The sequence below is a fragment of the Scardinius erythrophthalmus genome (assembly GCF_964197995.2).
Source record: "Scardinius erythrophthalmus genome assembly, chromosome: 21".
NCBI lineage: Eukaryota > Metazoa > Chordata > Actinopteri > Cypriniformes > Leuciscidae > Scardinius > Scardinius erythrophthalmus.
In genome coordinates this window covers 21648669-21669105 of record NC_138241.1, presented here as the reverse complement: position 1 = coordinate 21669105, position 20437 = coordinate 21648669, and the positions used below count along the sequence as shown (strand labels likewise).

Genomic DNA, 20437 nt, shown 5'->3' with positions numbered 1-20437 from the left:
TCTGTATCTACTGTATATATATATATATATATATATATATATATATATATATATATATATATATATTCTGTATCTACTGTATATATATATATATATATATATATATATATATATATATATATATATATATATATGCGAAAGACTATAGCTTGAAAAATGCTAACTTAATTTCTGAATGCCAAAAGTATCCATGTGGTGGCAATTTAATAAATTTTTTGATTATGCTATTCTTTTGACAATCATAATTTAGAATACATCATAAACAATAATGCATCATATATACACGCACACAACACTGGTCAAAAGATTTTGGGGTCAAAAAGATTTATTTTTTGTTAAAAAAATTAATGAAGCAAGGACACTTTAAATTATGAAAATTAAACGTTGAAATTTATATCACTGTTTTCACAAAATATTAAGCAGCATAATGGTTTTCAACATTGATAATAATAAGAATTGTTTCTTCAGAACTAGTGGTGTAACAATATATCGTGTCACAATATATCGCAATACAAAAATGCAACAATATGTATCGTGGATAGTGACAATATGTATTGATTAACCAAAAACAAAAGTTACTGTGTGAGGAAAAAAATTCAAGTTTTCAGAGTTTTAGTGTCAGTACTACATTAAACTAAAATATATAATGTTCAATATAATGTATAATAATGCAATGGGGGAATATTGTGGGTCCCGAAAATGCCAAATGTCTTATGTTACCAATAAAAAGTGTCCTACATTATTTTAAATATAACTAGTCAGTGACAGAGTGCAAGCATATTTGTCTAAAACTAATTCTGTATTTTCCGCTTCAGAATAATGAATATTTTTATTCTGGTGTCACTATTGTCCTGTGCATTGGGTTACCAGCACCAAGTCCAAGCCAATCATTTACACCCACAATGTAATATCAAATTTAGCATTTTAATCAACAGTTAATTTTTTGTTAACCTTTTATCACATGTCTTGGAGTATCGCAATTATATCGTATCGTGAATTCAGTATCAGGATATGTATCAAATCGTGACATGAGAGTATCGTTGCACCACTATTCAGAACCAAATCAGCATATTAGAATGATTAGCGGAGGATTATGTGACACTGAAGACTGGAACAATGATAATGAAATTTCAACTTTGCCATCAGATGAATAAAATACACTTTAAAATATTAAAATAGAAAGGTTATTTTAAATTGTAATGATATTTCACAAGTTTTACTGCATTTTTGATAAAATAAAATGCAGTCTTGGTGAACAGAAGAGTTTTTTTTTAAACCTTCTCGACCCCAACATTTTTATTTGTAGTATGTACTGTGTATAAATATAAGTGTATAATAAATTAATTATATTTTATTTATATTTTTCTTTTAAATCACAAAATGATATGCTGAATAAAATAATTTTGATCAATCTCATGATTTCCAGTCAGTCTTTACAAAGCAGTCAAATGGTAAAAAGGTCAAATTTGGTAAATGTTAACTTTTTTTTACATACTTTCTATAAAAGCCTTGGAATCTATTTAGTATCAATGTAACACACTTTTGTCAACTCAACCTCATTCTAGCCACAAAGAGAACATGCAAACTAAATTTGAAATTTGAATAAATAATATTAATATCAATGTGATTTCAGCACCAGAAACGCCACTGTCTACATAACTTTATAAGTTTCTCAGCCATTTCACATTCACACCACCTTAAATCCACAATCCCCCACATGAGGTTTTTAACTAAAATGAACCCAGATATTCCAGTGAACTAATTTCCTGCAAAAAGACATATGAATATGCAAGACAAATTAAACTCAAGTGCCCAGAGTGTTTGATCTCACAAGAGACGGGACTGTGATCTTCCTTATGGTCACTGTACACTGTCCTACTCAAGTGTGAGTCGCAAAAATGCAAGCATTGGAAATCAAGAAAACCAGAGAATCAAATCATTCATATTTGTACAGCCTTTTCCCACTGGGATCATATTTAAGAAGCCCAGGAACATCAGGTACCTGCTTTTCAAACAGAACGACTTAAAATGATTCAAAAACACAGCTCTCATTAAAAAGGTAATGGCTCCAGTCTATTTGGTCAGTTGATTGATTACAGAGGTATTCAGAGGTTGATTACCTTCTCAAAAACTGCTGGCTTGCTCCCTTTATCTGTGTCCTTTTCCCTCTTCTTCTCCTCCTTTTTCTTCTCTCTCTCTTTCTGTGTCAGAAAATATAATGTGTCAGGGTAAACTGCACTCAGAGATAGGACATAGACACAAACACATCACGCACACACACACAAAAGAAATTGAACATGGAGAAAAAGTTCAGAGTCAGCCACAAGTCTGAGGTGACTTTAGGGCACAAGGCTTACCATTTTGCCTTGAGGCCTGTACTTTGACAGCTTAAATATGGCTACCAAAGCTTAAAACACATACATGCTATACATTTAGTTTTCTACAACTATGGGAACATCACAGAAAAACTTCGACAGACAGAGATGACCTTCAGTGTCATTTTCACCACATCTCAATTTATGTACTGTTTCTGATAATATTTTTGTGGTGGAAGAGTATGCATATTAGGCGTGCTGTACAAAAGGAGGGCTTCGAGCTCGAAATTTGGCCCAAACCCGGCATACTCCCCCAATATTCCTGGCTGGGATAGAAACCAGCCGAGAGTGAGGAGTTGGGGTGGCGGAGGGATGCTGGAAAACTGTTGTAAGATGCCTATATCAAGCAGGTTGGACATACTATTATTGCAATCGGACCAAATGCAATGATTGGATGATTTTTTTTGGTCCTGAGACATCCACAAAAGACATTTGCAATTTTGTTTATATTTAGACCACTTCTATTATTGATTGCTATCAGGCTGTGAAGAGAGTTTCAACCAGTATAACAAAAAGTGTTTAAGAAAAACATTGCCCGCCCTGTATTTAATATCAAGCACATCCTACTTTACTAAAGACACACGTTACATGATTTTACTGATTTGCAAATTAAGTTTGGGCTTTTAAGGAGGAACGAAAGTGCACAGCTAGAAAAAAAAAGTAATGGTAATTTTGAAATTGAATTGGAGAATTTTTTTTTTTTGTTAAGGCTAATTTAGAGTTAGCATTTTATGTATCTCTTAAATTGATTAAATATAATTTTACAACCTTGATTTTTCTTTTCTTTTTTTTTCATAGATTGTGTTTTTTTTTATCTCACACTCCAAGCAAAATTGCTTGCCAAGATGGAAATGATTCCACAACAACTGAGGAAATTCATGTAAATAATTCTAACAAAAATAAATAAATCATTTAAATATCTAAGTTTTAAACATGTTCACAAACAAAATTAGTTTTATGATTTTTTTGCTTAAGAGATAACATGTATACATATACACACACACATACACATACAATTTTGGGAACAAGTGACTGGGGTTGAAGAAACACCCATATATCCAGTTTTGCAATAGCTTTTAACAAAGTGCACCATTTGAAACTCCCAACACTATGGCGAAGCCAAACAATTGCATCATAAAGGTTTGGCCTTGATATCAAGCCATCAGCCCTCCTTTTCTCTCAGCGCAAATCAATTGCTGCTGCAAAAACGCTGAGCGAGAGGCTGGTTCAGGTGTGGGAGTAAAGGATCAGAGTGGGTTTTCTGCAGTCGTGGTGGTGTGTCTGACTGGCACTATGATTACCAGCAGAAGGAACAAATGGAGAACAGGCCTAGAGGAGAGGTGCGGATTGGCCGTTTGGAGCTCTTTATGGGCCCATTGATTATTCTATTTCCCCTCTGCATGCTGCCAGAGCTGTGCTATCGATTCCTTTCCACAGCAGAGCACAGAGGCATCTCAGTGTGCACTCCACACACACACGATCAAATACAACCACAGCACTTTTTAACAATGGATGTGAACCCGTCAGTGTGATTTGTATAAGTTCTTTCATCTTCCCCTTTGTTTGGTTTAAATTATCGTTCTTACAGGCTGTTATATAATCTGTTGCCAACTTGTCAATAGTCAGACGGTTCTGGTTGAGCAATTACATCCGCTTTACATGCTCCATTTTAAAAATAGATTATGTATTGGAAATTGTAGCAGTAGGAAATTAAATAGTACTGGTATATGATTTTATTATTTTTCTTAGATATTATAATATTACTTATAATTTATACAATAATGACAATAATAGTTATTATAATTTTATAATAATTGTTGTTATAGTTTACATATAATATATATTATTTAGAATAATAGTAATAATGGCCACCAACATTTTTGGTGCTTCTATGCTGTTGCCAAACTATCTTAACCAAACATGCTGGCTGACCAACTTGACCAGCTAAGATGTGCTAGTCTAGCACTAACCAATATAACAACCAACAGTGTAACACATTATATCAAAGAACATTGATTCAGTGATTGATTAGAAGCATAAAAAGGGCTGTACCAATTCGCATACTACTTTGTTGGTGATGTGAAAGTGGATTAAGAGTATATAGTAAAGATAGTGAAATATCACCTCAAAAAATTGCATCTAGATACAGCATTTCAAAGAGGCCAGTAACCAATAGGTCTTAGTACAACATCGATTTTTTAAGTTCGTTTTCTTCCAGCTAAAAGCTAAATGTCAAGTTAGTGCATATAGATGGATTCAAATCTAGCAGACATGGACTTTGTTTTTAGGTTTTATGGAAGTACATTTAAAAAAAAATACTAAATTTGGGCATGTTTGGCATTTTTTCAACATAATATAATTTGGAATGTAATAATTCTAAACTTGCAAACTATTTAGGATGGAAAGCATGCGAATTGGGAAGCAGTCAGAACGCACAGCACCAATATCAGTGATTTGCACAGCACAGAGAAGCACAAGACCACAGTACCTCCAGTTTACTTTTCTCAGCTGCTTGCGAAGGAGGAGGCGATACTGAGGGCAAAGCAGCGTCAGAGGACTTCTGCAGGAGCAGAGGAGAAAGAAAGAGGGCGAGAGGGTAAAAGAAAGCAATTGAAAGAGAATGAGAGAGAGAGAGAGAGAGTGATAAAGAGGGGATGTGGAATAAAAAGAGCGGAGAGAGAAACATCTGAATTAACAGGCTGCAGCAATCACTATACAGTGAATAATTAGCAAAAAAAAAAAAAAAAAGCAAAATTTATATACTGACACACACACTTTATACTGCCAAAATGTAACAACTCAGTAGAACTTCTGTGTAAGTAAAAATATTTAAACATCATTAAAACAACAGTCACTCGTAAAGCAAAACTGCTTAAGATGTTAAGAGTTGTTTTCAGAGAATATATCTTGAGAATTAAGTTTTTGTTTCCCCACTGGCATTATTTTCACATGTAAACCTCATTAAGATTCATGCTTAAAAAACAAAAACTATTTGCCAAAGGGCTAAGAACTTAGTTCACGATATATTTAGCGCATGCAGTTTTACTTCTCAAGTGAATTTACCTTGTTTTAAGGATGTTTCGATATTCTAACTGGAAAACAAGGCAAAAATTCTGCATTTAAATTGGTTGCACAAATATACAAATCAGGAAGAGGATCCACGTATATTGATCTAGTTGCATAAGCAGTCACATTGATCATCAAGGACACACTGTTGGTTAAAAATAGCCCAGACTTTTCCAGATGTTCCAGCAGACTCCATAAATGTAAGAAATGAGTCCATCTGCCGAATCTGCAGTCATTCTGTCAATCTGCACTTCCTCAAATCAATAGAATTAACTTACAAGTGTAGCCACTGCAAATAACTGCATCAATCAAACAAATGATGTTTGAAAAGTCTGCTCATATACGTTTACATATACGTATCAAAAGCTCAGCCAAGTTCAATAATATGGATTTCTATTTTCAGTTTCATTAAGAATTGTATTGTCTGGGGTAGAAAAGCATTGTTTGTAATATGACAAAATAGCCAAAGTGGTTCAATTACTGCTTGTATTCCAGAACTGCATGGCCTTATAATTCTATTTTATTTTGAAAAGAACAAAGCGCAATTTGAACAGGGATATGAAACATTTAAAATCTCATTGACGCTGTTTAATTATGAAAGCAAAAATTACAAAAAGGCATAGCAGCTGTTGTTCAACAGGGTGAATGAGAACTGCAAGCCAGCAAGTGATGCCTTTTGACTAATAATTAAGTCATGTCTGACTCATCTTTAGCGTTATATCGATTGCAATAGCAGGTGTGAATTCCTGAAGTCTGAATACCAAAGTCTGAAAATACAGTTAGTCTCTAATTATGCACCAACTTCTTATGATTAATGTTGTGTGGAATACCAAAAGACTGTACTGGTTGAGAAACAAAACTTAATATGTGCTCTCAACTAGGGGTGTGCGATATATATACTGTCTACAATAATATCGTGAATGTTGTTTTAACGATGTGTGACATTATCGAGTATGTCCCTCACTTTACAAAAACACACCTAGAAAGTGCACGCATACACTACGTGATGTAGTCTTAGTAGGTTAGCGTGCATGTGAATTAAATTGAATTCATTGATTACATCATTAAAAATGATGTAATCAAATGGTAAAAAATTCAATTTAAACTTATTGAAAAAAAAAAATGATTTCTGTCACTGCGGCAAGCTGACCACCACACAGAATATGAAGAATATCAAAAGCTTCGGGAGTCAGCTGTCCAAGGCAGTCCTAATCCTGTCAAGGTACCAACACACTAAACAAAATATTGTCAAATTATTGTTAGCGATAAATTCCCTTATAATATTGAGATATAATTTGTCAATATCACACACCCCTACTCTCAACATGAATATTAATCCCTCTTTTTATGAACTTGCACTGTATGTATACAAACAATTTAACCTGCACAGCCACGTGCTCAAATATGTAGAAATACAGGTTTGAGTCATCTGCCAAAAACAAAAAACCTCTTTCACAGAAAATGTGAATTCAAACTGCTTAAATTTTTTTTTTAAATCACCCCCGTGTTCATGTTTTCTTAATGCAAAGTGCTTTCAAGATCACCCGTTATAATATCTTCCAAGCATCAAATGATACTGATCAAGCTCTTGACACACACTTTCTTTTTGTTGTCTTCTCCCTTTTCCCTCACCGTGCCCCCTTTCATTCGCTTAGAGTAGTTTGTTTAGGGTAGTTGTTTCATTGACTCAGGGTAGTTGTTGGCAGATAGATGGCCCTGCCCCTTCACAGAGTCCCACAAAGCCTCTTTCTCTTGGGGGGGAAAAGAGAGAAGGGGGAGATATGGATGGGTCAGGGCCAATGTTCTTACTCCAATCCCTACTAGACAGAGGTAGGAAAAAAAAAGGAAGAGGGTGAAGTGGAAAGAGTATTGATGGGAAGTCTGATTCTTTTCCGCGAACCGGTTCTTTCAGACAATTCGCTTCAATGTACTGGTTAAAAAAAAAAAAACAATCACTGAAATATTTCCATAATCATGCAATGACATTTGACATTTACATATATGCAATTCTATTATTAAAGCACCCAATAATGATGTGAATCATTCTAGTCAACTGCTTGGTTTATGCATACCAGCACCTAATTGGTTTTTGGCAGCCATGTCAGAGTCCACTGTTTCATCAGATCAGTGGTGATTCGAGAACTACTGCAACCATCAACCAACTCTTGACACGAGAGAGAGAGAGAGAGAGAGAGAGAGAGAGAGAGAGAGAGAGAGAGAGAGAGAGAGAGAGAGAGAGAGAGAGAGAGAGAGAGAGAGAGAGAGAGAGAGAGAGAGAGAGAGAGAGAGAGAGAGAGAGAGAGAGAGAGAGAGAGAGAGAGAGAGAGAGAGAGAGAGAGAGAGAGAGAGAGAGAGAGAGAGAGAGAGAGAGAGAGAGAGAGAGAGAGAGAGAGAGAGAGAGAGAGAGAGAGAGAGAGAGAGAGAGAGAGAGAGAGAGAGAGAGAGAGAGAGAGAGAGAGAGAGAGAGAGAGAGAGAGAGAGAGAGAGTGAGAGAGAGAGAGAGAGAGAGAGAGAGAGAGATCACAAACATACATTTTGCCCCTGTTATGAAACCCTCAGCAGACATTTCTAGTCAGACATGTCCGAAAGAATGCGTTAAGAAAAAAATAAAGCATTATAGGATCATAGTTCTGGATATTTGGATCATTTTGAGTCTATGTGACTAGCAAGCTCACCCAAAAGTAAATTTTGACTGAGTAACCAGCAGATGTGTTCTGAGCCGCAAACAGTTTCAGATGGTTCAGTCTAATTTGGTTCAACCAGTTCACTAAAAATAACCAGTTTAAAAGAACGAGTCATTCATGATGAACTGGACATCACTAATATGCAAAGCGCTCTCCCAGCTAACCTATATTTCAGTACAAAAATGCAAAAAAGGTCTGCGCTCTAAGAATACTTTATTTGTTAAAAACAGGAGATAAAGATTATGCAAACATTTCGGGGCTTTGCCTTCGTCAGTATTTTTTATGCTGGAAATGTTTTCGTAAAGGAAGCATTTTTATGAGAAAACGTTTGAATAAAACAGAGAAAATAAATGCCAGAATGTATGGTTATTTATTGGTAAGTTAACCTAAGGGTTAATAACTTAATCAGAAAATAATTGATAGATTTATTGGGGGTGGGGGTAATATAGAACTACTAAAATAAAAAGAAAATTAATTGACAGGAAAAAAACTTATGTAGTAGCATCCTTAATATTGATGTTTTCAAAGCTAACAGACGGGACTAAAGCCCACAAAACACCAATTTTGATTTCATGAGGTCTTTAAAATGTTATCAATTCACTTTCAGGTTTTATTCACACTTCAAACATAGCAAAAATAGTAATTGTGTAGCAATTTTTGTGTCATGTTTGGCTTGTTTAAGCTCAACAGACAACATTTGTGGCATATTGTTGATTACAAACATTTTAAACGTTAGTCAGTTTTTAAAAATTATATCCACGTGTTTTAAACAATGCGTTAGTGTTAAAATTGTTTACTGAACATGTCTGTGAAACATTACGGCAAATTTAACAACTTGCCATGACAATGTTACACCATAAACCTGAGAAAAACTGTTATTTAAACTACTTTACAGCTAAATTAATACATCTGTTTTAACACCAAAAATAATGCTTATTTAACATAATTAAAATTATAAGCTTCACATTAATGCCATAACAGCATTCTAGGTACTTCACAATAACCTCATTTTATTTATTTATATGGTATTCATCATAATGCCACAAATGTTGTCGGTTGAGCTTAACTTGTATTAAACCCAAAATATTCCTTTGAAGCAAGTGACGTTGGCGAGGGAGTTTTCAGGATAAGGAAGGGACAAGAAGACTGATGACTTTCCCTTTGTCCCAGTATGGAAGTAGTGCTGTCAACAGCATGCGTCCACAGAGCCCAAGCTGAACAAGTAGGTCCATTACAGCTCGAGCTAGCACAGAACTGTCCGGACCGGTTCATTACCTGCTGATGGATGCCCCTCATAATCTGCTTTCATTGGGTTAGCATCACCACTATGCTCTACAGCAGCATGGGCCCATATTCATTAGAGAGCCATTAAATAACACCACACAATACTCCTCTTCTTCTCCCCCAATCCCTTTAATACCAGCGTGCCCGTCTGGGGAAATAAGTCCAGAACGGGAAGCAGGAGGAGATGAAGAGAGGCGGTCAATAAGCAGAGACCGCAATCAGCCTGGAGTGTGAGGGGAGAACCCATCTCCATCTAAATGCAGCCGAAGGCGTGAAGACTCCCATCCTCTCAAAGAAGTAACAGCATCAATGTGAGGTCCAAAGGTCTCCAGCTTTCTAGCTGGGGAGTAATAGAAGAAGCGAACAGCTAAATGCCCCATAATGCAGTGCAAACGGCCAATCAGGCCAGGTCACTTGGGGCTGAATAAGGCTTAGATGACTGCAGTGAGAAAAGAGACAGTGAAAAGTATGAGAATGGTCCAGTCGCTGGGTGCGGAAGGCTGAAGCTATTATTAGTTACGCTCTGATATCTCACTCACACATTCACGCTCACACAGACAGTTCTGTGGCGTAGGGAAACTGACAGTTTTCTAAAAAAAATCAAGCTACATTTACCATAGCAGAGCTGAGCCTGTGATGTTCATATTCCTGTCATCTTTTATATATTCTGTTCTTGATATTAAAAACGGCCCACTGAGATTCTTCATTATGCGCATTTTCCATGGCTTCGGAAACACTTTGATCAAAATAATGAAAAAGCATGCAAAAAAAAAAAAAAAAACATGTTTTGAAAACATCAAAACAAGGAAGTGCAGGACGCTTAATATCCTGGGACATTTATTTTCCGAGGTTCCGCTTCGCTGTTGGCTTCACACACACAATCATTTAAATGGTGCGAATCAGCAGGGAGGGAACATGACTTCAGCACGCTGACTGGAGATAAGGCTTTCAATAAGACACATTTATTCCCCATCTACTGCCACAGAAGAACACACAGAACTTTCATTACTGCCACAAGACAGGAAGACAAGGAGAAGGAAAGCGAGGGATGGTCTGTTAGACTCTCTTGAGCTTGTTTTAGTAATTGAAGCAAGGAAAGGCTGCAATATTGCATTTCTTTCCGCCTGGGCTGGAAGCAAACAACTATTGATTTCTTTTCTTTCTGTTTTTTTGGCCTAGCTGCTCATCAGATGCCTCCATCTCAGGCTCAGGGTCACATGATGGGAGTTAAAAGACATCACTGGGGCAAGTTGTTATCAAAGAGCGATGAAACCAAGCACCAGAGCGGAGACAAAAAATACCACTCAAAATTACAGTAATGACAATTATATTACATTATATAAATATTTCTATTTCAAATAAATGCTGTTCTTTTGAACTATTCTCTTCAAAAATCTTGAAAAAAAGTATCATGCTTTCCACAACAATATTAAAGGGTTACTTCAGGATTTAGCATTAAGCTTTGTATTAGTAGAAAACCTGTAGTATTTTCGAATTACCATGCTTTCCCCCCTCATATCCCCCTGAGAGGAGAGATTTATGTATTTTTTGTCTGGAAAAAATCCTCCGATGACGCAAAAATCGTCATTTTGCGTCATCGGAGGATTTTCTGTCCAGAGGCTAAAGACTACAGCCAGTAGATGGCGTTGTTCCGCATGTTTTCAACCCGCCCATAGAGGGAGGGATCTCACTCACAGAATGTACACAGTGTCAGCCGTCTTTCTTTGGAAGCTAAGCTAGCAGGCTCTTGTTCTGTGGAGAAAGCTGAATAATAGGAGAAAGCTGAGTAAGTAGGGGTTACCATCTTCCTTTTCCCGGACTTGTCCGGCGGGGATTCGGCTTTTGCGTTCTGCGGTCGCCATTCATTATTTACATGCACACCTCTCGTTTCAATCTAACTGAATTAATTCCGATCGGTGAATCTGACTGTAGTGTTTACATGAACACTAAACAAGTGATCGGTTGATGTGCGTTTTAACATTGCTAAGAAAATTCCCGCTCCTCCGTGAGAGATGCGAGACCCGGCGCGTCTCAGTAATGAAGCCACCGGCCTCGCGCTGTTCTCCCGCGGCCGTCAGCCTCGTCCTGCTCGCCACAGTAAACATGATGAATGGTGACTGTAGAACGCAAAAGCCGGATCCCGGACATTTTGGGTCTCTAAATCCCTGGCAAACTCATCACTTACTTAGGCTAGCCTTGTTGTTTTCAACTGTGCTCTCTAACCGGTAGGCGTGGCCTCCTAAGGCAGCGAAGCAAGTGCATTCTGGGAGTTGTTGTCTTTCATCCACATAAGCCAAAAATACTTTTTCTGGCTTTTCTCAGTCTAGAAAGCTCCAAATTCAAAAATTTCTCCACATTTCTTCTACTTAAATGACCTATTTTAAATACACATTCATCTTCCCAGAGGTGAAGTATCCCTTTAAGCATCACATCTATTTTTTTTACATTGATAATAATAAGATTTCTGAAGGATCATGTGACACTGAAGACTGGAGTAATGATGTTTTGCCATCACAGGCAAACGTATATCACATTTTAAAATAAATCAACAGAGAAAATGTATTTTAAATTATAATAACATTTCACTGTATTATTGTTTTTACTGTATTTTTTATCAAAATAAATGCAGCCTTGATAAGCATGAGAATTCTCTTTCAAGCATTACTAAGCTTTAGAATAGTAACGTAAGTGATAAATCAACTAGTATAACACAACCGAACTTCTGACAGCATTAAAGGCTCAATTTATATGACATTGATGTTAATATCTTCTATTGTGTTTTAAGAAAGTCTGTCATATGGGTTTGGAATGAAATAAAGGTGAGTAAATAATGACAGAATCTTAAGCTTTGTTAAATAGTGTTGCTTAAATGTTTACCTTCTAGCTTAGGCAGGGTAAACGGTGACGGGTAAATAACGTGCATGATTCGGAATGGCTTCAGTTACACCCTCTTGTCAAAGCCGGAACTCGTGCTTAATAAAGATCCTCTGCATTAGCAAGGACAAACGCAGATGCATTTAAGGAGGTAACTAAATAAAAACGTACACATTGTTCATACACACTCAGCAAATACTACCAGTAGGGCTACAATTCATTTTCGTATATAGCTTAAAACAGTCTCAACTGGGATGGGACCCAGAAAATTGTAGTACTTTTTAGAAATGTTGCCATGGTTTTTTTTAATCTAATATTCATATAATATTTTATTTTGTTTAAGCTACATTTCAATTAACAAAAACTATTTAATAGTTTTAGTTAACATTAACAACACAAACCAAAACCAGTTTTTAAACATTAATACATTTTAAACACACAAAGAGCAAAGAAGTCTTGTGTATTCATATCAAATAAGTCCCTCACTTCACAAAACTGTTCTCTCAGCTTCTCATTCTCTTCTCTTCTTCACACACACACACACACACACACACACACACACACACACACACACACACACACACACACACACACACACACACACACACACACACACACACACACACACACACACACACACACACACACACACACACACACACACACTCTCATCCAGACCCCCCTCCTCAAACTAAGCAAAATGCCTTAAACTGATAATGAGTTGTTTTTAATCACTTATTTGCATTTAAAAGCCGTTGGCAGAGTGGGTGAACGAGGACGACCTGGAATCAGTCTTTCTTTAGGCAGTGCCTCAACTTTACAGTGCGGCGCACAACTATTGAATTTTAATTCATCTAACTGTTTTTCTTTCTTCTTTCATCTTTTCTCTAACACAGACTGATGCTGCTTGTACACATCTGGTTTATGAGTCCTCAATCAGCGGCTGCCCACCATCGCATTGACCTCTGCTGAAATCTGATTGGCTGTCTTGTTTCTGCAGGCAGGGGCTTTAATTGGCTGGCTCAGACAGGCCTGTCGGAGAGAGGCAGAGCTCTTCTTGGGTAAGTAGAAAGAGAACTGTAATTGGACAGGGCAGCCTTGCAGAGTTTGATCGAAAAGCTTTCACGCTGCAACCATGTTTCAGTCTCTCCTGATCCAAAGCAATCAGAAAAGGCCAAAAGGAGGCTGTTTGTTTAGATTGCTTAAGCTCCTCAAGCATTATCATGAGACTGAAGTCCTGCACAGCATGCTAAGGATGGTCAATTACTATTCTTTGTGGCGTTCTTAAAGATTTGGTCAACGCAAACTAGGAACAGAGAGGAAATCACAGACAGTAATTTAACATGAGTGAGAGTGCTTTAATTGGCTGCCGGCTCCTGTCAATCAATTTCCAGCGGGTAAAGCACAGCTGCAACCCACCAGGCTGTGTAATGTGAATTTTAGGCCTCAATGAACAGAACAACTGGCCACCAAAATCAGGCCTTCAGTACATAAAATATGCAGTAAACTATAGTGCTGGCTCACTATATACGATGTTACGATTCAATAGGCTGCAGTGCATCAGAATTTCAACTTTGCTAAACGCATGAGCAACCAAATCTGCAAGATCAGTTTCAAAATTTGTAGCACAGATCGCTTCACTTCAGTCCAGTCCAGTACAATGCCTCAGAAAACTGCCACTATTTATTTGAACTGCTTCTTCAATCCTAAACTGAAGGAAGAGATATGAATTCACACATGGGTAAAGATTAAAAAAATAAATACAAAATAGAGAAAATAAATACATAAAACAAAATTAATTAAATAAATAGCATGTTTAGACCGGCTTCTTTCTTACTTAAACTATAGGAAGTGATATGACTTCACACATAAAAAAACAAGGATATATCAATTCAATAATGTGACAAATTAATATATGATTGTTTTGCCACAGACCCAGTAAAAAACTATTTTAAGGTGACGTAACTTTGCTGAGGATTTAAAAAATAATGGTCATGAACCTGAAGAAAAAACATTGCAGTGCAGCGTGCACACACACACACACACACACACACACACACACACACACACACACACACACACACACACACACACACACACACACACACACACACACACACACACACACACACACACAAGTATGATAGCAACAGTGGATGGGTGCAAGTTGATACTCACAATGGCTCCATTGACAGCGTTTTTATCGTAGTACTTCTTCCTCTCGTACTTGTCCCTGATGAAGAACTCCACAGCTCTGAAACATTGCTAAGGAAAATTCAAGCCTTATTATAACTAACACAAATCATTTTAAACATCACATTTAAACAAGCCTGGTTTGCATTCACTCTGTAACCCGAGAGAACGTCGTGACAAACATCATAATGTTGAAGACCCCATGAAATGGTTTGGCTCACATTTTTCATCTGATTGATGGGATATTCTTCATCATACCTCTTATATGTCCTCAAAGTAAACAAACATAGATTGAAAGCCACAAAACTTCCTTTTTTAAATCTCAGGTATGGCAAATCTCGGTTTGGCTAGAAAGCTTTAATTGGCATCTTGCTCAGCTACAATGTAACTCCTGCAGTAAAGCTGGCCCTCTCAGACTGGCTGTTATCTCTCCTCATCATTAAAGACACCAGAGCACAACACCTCACCTGGACCACAAACTCAGTACAACTATTTGAAAAAGAGAAACACTTCCTTTCACAGCAAACACACACACACACACACACACACACACAGTTTGGGGCCAAAGAGAAATCAAAACACACGCTCTCCGAATCTCACCCTTTGTTAACAATGAGAATTTATACAGTGACAGGTAAATGCTAAGAGGACCGGTTCATGCAGCTTTATAGGATTTACACTCTCATGAATCCCTTATCACAATACAATAATGCATCTGATGAAATATGGATCAGGGTGACAGAAAGAGAAAGAATGCAAGAAAGAGAAAAAAACAGGAGTGAGTGACAAAAGCCTTGTGAAAACATTCAGTACAAAAGATCAGCGGTTCTCAACCAGGTGGTCCAGGAAGAATTTTAAGTGGTACACTGAGTGACCAAAAAAAAAAAAAAAAAAAATTATATAAATTATAATTAATAAAACAGCGTTATTAGCATAATTGCAGCATCATTACTCCAGGGTTCACCTCAGTGTCACATGATCCTTCAAGGAATCATTCTAAAATGCGGATTTGGTGCTCAAGAAACATTTCTTCTTATCATCAATGTTGAAAACAGTTGTGCTGATTAATATTTTTGTGAATTCAGTGAGGTGTTTTTTTAGGATTCTTTGACGAAAGGTCAAAATAACAGTAACTTTTGTAATAGTAAATGTCTTTACTGTCACTAATGATCAATTTAATGCTTCCTTGAATAAAAGTTAATTTCTTTAAAATTTCTGACCCCAAAATTTTGAACAGTACAGTAATTATAACTGCCAAAAGCACCAACACCGAATTAGCCATCTGATTAATCAACGCTTGGTTATCCCAAAACAAAATAACAAGGAGGAATACATTCAATGTTTAAGATACAGCAATCCTCCATCCATCAAAACTTCACTAGCGAAACGCTGGTTTGCTTTATCCAGATGAGAAACGTAGTTTGTGTATCATCTGGCCATACAACGGTGGGATGTTTTGACATTCCGTTCAGTCTGCATTTCACACAGCGCGATGTGTGAGGGCTCGTATTCTTCAGAAACAATCACAGAACATGACAGAACTCGTGTTTTAAAAGCACACACTGGCATTAATAATTCACTGAAAACGCAACATGAGTATAGCATACAAATTATTTTAACGCGTTGAGCTTGAATTAATCACATACATTAACATGTTAACATTGACAGCGCTAATATATATAAATATATTGCAGTACTGCTTTAATTAACATGCAGGCAGCTTGCTGTGCTGTAGCTGTTAGACAGTTTTACCACATAAAACCATCTTCGAAAAATTTCAAGCATCTTTACAAAAATACCCTTTAAAACACCTAATTTTAAAACGAGTGGAGACACTTGCATTCAGTTCCATTCTGTTGCGCTCCATCTACTGTTTTTGAGTGAAAATAGCATAACATGTTCCTGGAGATCTACCTTCCTGCAAAGTTCAACTCAAACCCTAATCAAACACACCTGAACCAGATAATTAAAATCCTCAGGAACACTTAATTATGCAGGGCTTCCTTAAAATGCAAGAGATGCTTTGTTGCATCACCCTGAGATAGAACATGATGCAAACGTTACAGAGAGAAACCGGGAGGAAAGATGATGCATAAAAAAATAGTGCTGGCATAAATAGGAGAAAGAAAAATGAGTTATATACAGTTAAACACACACAGAAAAATGAGAAAGAAACAAAGAATCCACAAGCACACCAAATCAAGGTATCTCTGCAACAAAAGAGAAAGAGCTTTCAAATTTCCTCTCTTTGCTAATCTGACGTTTATATAAACACACTTTTCCATTAGAGAGAGAAGCTGTGATAAGTGGGAAGTGAGAGAGGGCGAGAGAGAGAGTTAGATACCCCCACACAGGAGCACAAAAGATCCGCATTTCCATCTGAAGAAACCACACCTGTGATAAAGCAAATTCCATCAAAGCCAGTTTGTGGAGGAAGCTCACCTCTGCTGTCCAGATTAATCCATTTTGACAGTTAAGAATATTGTACCTCATCGGTCAGCATACAAATGAAGCCATTTCCATAGCCACACCAAATGCAGGAGAGCTGATAACGGGCCACGGATGCCAGGGAAATTCAATTAGAGTTTCTGAAGGCGCCAATGAGGAGAATATGGAATTATCCTGGCCGCCAAACACACCCAATTAGACTGATGGTGTGAAATAGGACGGAGGAGGATACCCGAGGCAAGAGAGATGAGGTGGAGGAATGAGAGACATGAAGAGACTTCCTATCGGGCCTCAGAGATGAGGAAGTTCCTGTTCAGTTCTGCTGTGTGTGAATGTGCTGAAAACAGCAGCTGTTTTCTCTGGATCTCTGGAGCCAGAGGTGTGAAGTCACACAGGCTTTGCCTGCCAAACTCACACATCCACCAATATTAGAACAGGAATTCCCAACTGTGTTATATATATATATATATATATATTCATGGTATGTGTATATGCATTGTGACAGACCTGATCTGGCAAATGAAATTTATAAATCAAAATGTATCACCCATTTATTCTGAAATTCCTCATAGAATTGTGCAATTATTAATACACTACTGTTTACAGGTTTGGAGTCGGTAAGTCTATGCATTTATTTTATCAAAAATACAGTAAAAAACATTTTGTGAAATATTAAAATGTAAAATAACTGTTTTCTGTTTTAATATTTTAAAATGTAATTTATTCCTGTGATGGCAAAACTGATGTTTAAGCATCATTACTCCAGTCTTCAGTGTCACATGATCCATCAGAAATCATTATAAAATGCTAATTTGGTGCTAAAGAAATATTTCTTCTTATTATCAATGATGAACACAATTGTGCCTCTTAATATTTTGTTGAAACTGATCAGATGTTTTCAAGATTCCTTGATGAATAGAAAGTTCAAAAGAACAGCATTTGAATTAGTAGATATTTATAATGTAATAAAATGTGTCTGTCCCTTTTGACCAATTTAATGCAGCCTTGCTAAAAAATAAATAAATAAATAAATAAATCTTAATGACCCCAAACTTTTTAATTCGACGAGGAAGACGACGAAATAAACTTGCGTTCTAAACTACTTAGAACACTATCTAAGGCTGCATCGAAAGGTAACTTCGCGTCTGATGCCATGTTGGATCCATAGATATAAACTGCTTCGGTGTGTCGCATAGACGTCGTCATCGTCTTGCTGCTCCCTCCCTGTTCTGTGATTGGTTCCCTTTTTGAGGGGAAAATCTGGTCCATGGTGTCCAGGCTGCCTAGCAGCATGAATAAAATCGCACTGAGCACAAGGCAGCATGGGGAAACCCAGGCTACCAATTACATGCATTCTTATTCATATACACATATATACATATACATATACATATATATATATATATATATATATATATATATATATATATATATATATATATATATATATATATATATATATATATATATATATATATATATATATATATATATATATATATATACATATATATATATAAACATCTATAAAGTAAAAAAAAAAAAGTTTGAACAACCTGTAATGTTCATCACCAGGAACTAAATGTCTCAAAAAACATAAATGGTATCCAATGTCTCAAAGACAAAAAAAAGAAAAGAGCTCTTAAGCTAGAGAATATTCATGCATGCATATTCATGGTGGAAAATATGTAGTATTTTTGGGAGCAGAAGACCAAGACCAATCTTTGGAAAGTCTGTTAAATTACTTAATTCAGATATTAAAACTTTTTATTTCTTTCATATATATAATATTATATATATATATAGATCTCATTTATTGATGGTTTTCTTCCCTTTCTGTTAAAAATAAGAACTGCCTTCAAGCCACAATTATAGAAATGTTCAAAAATCACTGGCGTGTCCCTGAGTTTCCAAACCAAATACTGTGAATAGTGGGTGATAAGAACGATTAGTATTACTAGAAATGGCACACATCCATTGCAATAGCATTAGGTGTTGTACCAACCACAACAAATTCAAATGTAACATCACTTCAATTGCAAGCTTATGAACTGTGAGCAATATTTTGCCATATATATTTGTGGAAATACTCCAAAAAAGTATTTGGCAATCAAACATTGAATATCTTCATTTATCAATGTGCAAGACACCTTGCCTTTAAAACAGTAAATTACACTGCTACATAGTACATACATACTCTAAACCCTTCTCTGTTTCTTACAAGAGAAAAGTTGTTAATGCTGGCTACAGAATCTGATAGTTTGTTTGAATTTGGCAGTAGCAAGAAAAGAGTAGGACGCGACACCACAAACTCTGCATAAACTCACAAATAAACAGTTCTTTGCATATTACAAATCTGCAATTCGTCTTTTCTAGAGCCAAGAAAAGAGATTTTTCACTTTAATCATATCAATTCTTTCCAGACGCTCAAGAAAGCATCTGTACCACACAACAACCTCGGATTAGAAAGTTGATGCTGACTTTTACCAACTGACTAGCAAAGGTAATTAGAACATATTGCAACCAGAATTACACAAACAAACACAGACTGATAGACTCAAGGATACTGGTCAGTTTGTGGCCGTCTGAAGTTTTCTGGGAGATGAGCTTCATACAGCTGTCTTGCCCTGGTGTTGCCCATGCTCTGCACACTCTAAACAGAGAAAGAGAGACAACAGAGAAATAACAGGTGAAAATACATATAAACCAACCAAGTAGTTTTCTTCATGAAAAACATTGCTGAAAATTATTGAGAATTAATTCACAGACAAATTTTTTCACAATTTTGTCAACTAGAACACTAACAGAAGTGTCCTTGTCCATTATTAAAACTACATAAACTCCAAAATACAACACACAACTCTATAAAATCAATAAATAAATTAAAGCTCAACTAATGAACAATCAGGTCTGCTATGCAAGTGTAAACTGTAAAACTGGTGCATCTTTGTACAACATTAAGACCCTTAGCAGCATCATTTAAAATGCATAAATGATGACCTAAGGTGGGGGAAAAAGTATTCATTATACTGCTTGGATCCCTAAAAAGAGCTAAATTGATCTCTCTCTTTCAATGTCAAAGTACTGCAATGACCTCTGGATAAAGAGTGACCTCATTCATCCCTTGAGGCGGTGGAATTCGATTGGTTGATGTGCACAATCGCCGGGCAACAGGAGTGACAGTGCAAAATATCTGTACCGTGATTCATGCTACAAATCCCAGTTCCTAATAACTTCCTAATAAAGCAAAATGGAAAAACACATGAACTTTCACCTGAAACAGGCTTAAAATAAAACTCTGGTTACAAACTCAGCCATCTGTGCGAGTTCATGGCCTTGATTTTTAATTAACCGTGTAATCCTGCACTCAACCACTGTTGGAACATATACAAATTACACGTATTTGCATTATCAGTTCAATGTCACGTACGTCTAAGTCTGTCAGAGACAAATTAAAGAGAATGATGGATCAGAGTGAAGGAAGAGTATATGCTGAAAAACAGACAAGTAATT

At 36.5% G+C, this 20437-nt stretch overlaps 1 protein-coding gene across 3 annotated transcripts in view; it reads right to left on the bottom strand.

Annotated features, from left to right (window-relative positions):
• The window catches only part of smap1 (small ArfGAP 1), a 107865-nt gene that overhangs the window by 60460 nt on the left and 26968 nt on the right, over window positions 1–20437 (bottom strand). For 2 of the 3 annotated variants that reach the window (XM_081351181.1, XM_081351183.1), the window contains exons 3-6: window positions 19492–19577; window positions 14462–14537; window positions 4864–4935; window positions 2121–2201 (exon numbers count right to left, since the gene is read on the bottom strand). In XM_081351181.1, the coding sequence (XP_081207307.1) occupies window positions 2121–2201; window positions 4864–4935; window positions 14462–14537; window positions 19492–19577 (315 nt within the window). The remainder of the gene's footprint in view (window positions 1–2120; window positions 2202–4863; window positions 4936–14461; window positions 14538–19491; window positions 19578–20437) is intronic. The other variant, XM_081351182.1, reaches the window with a different exon arrangement.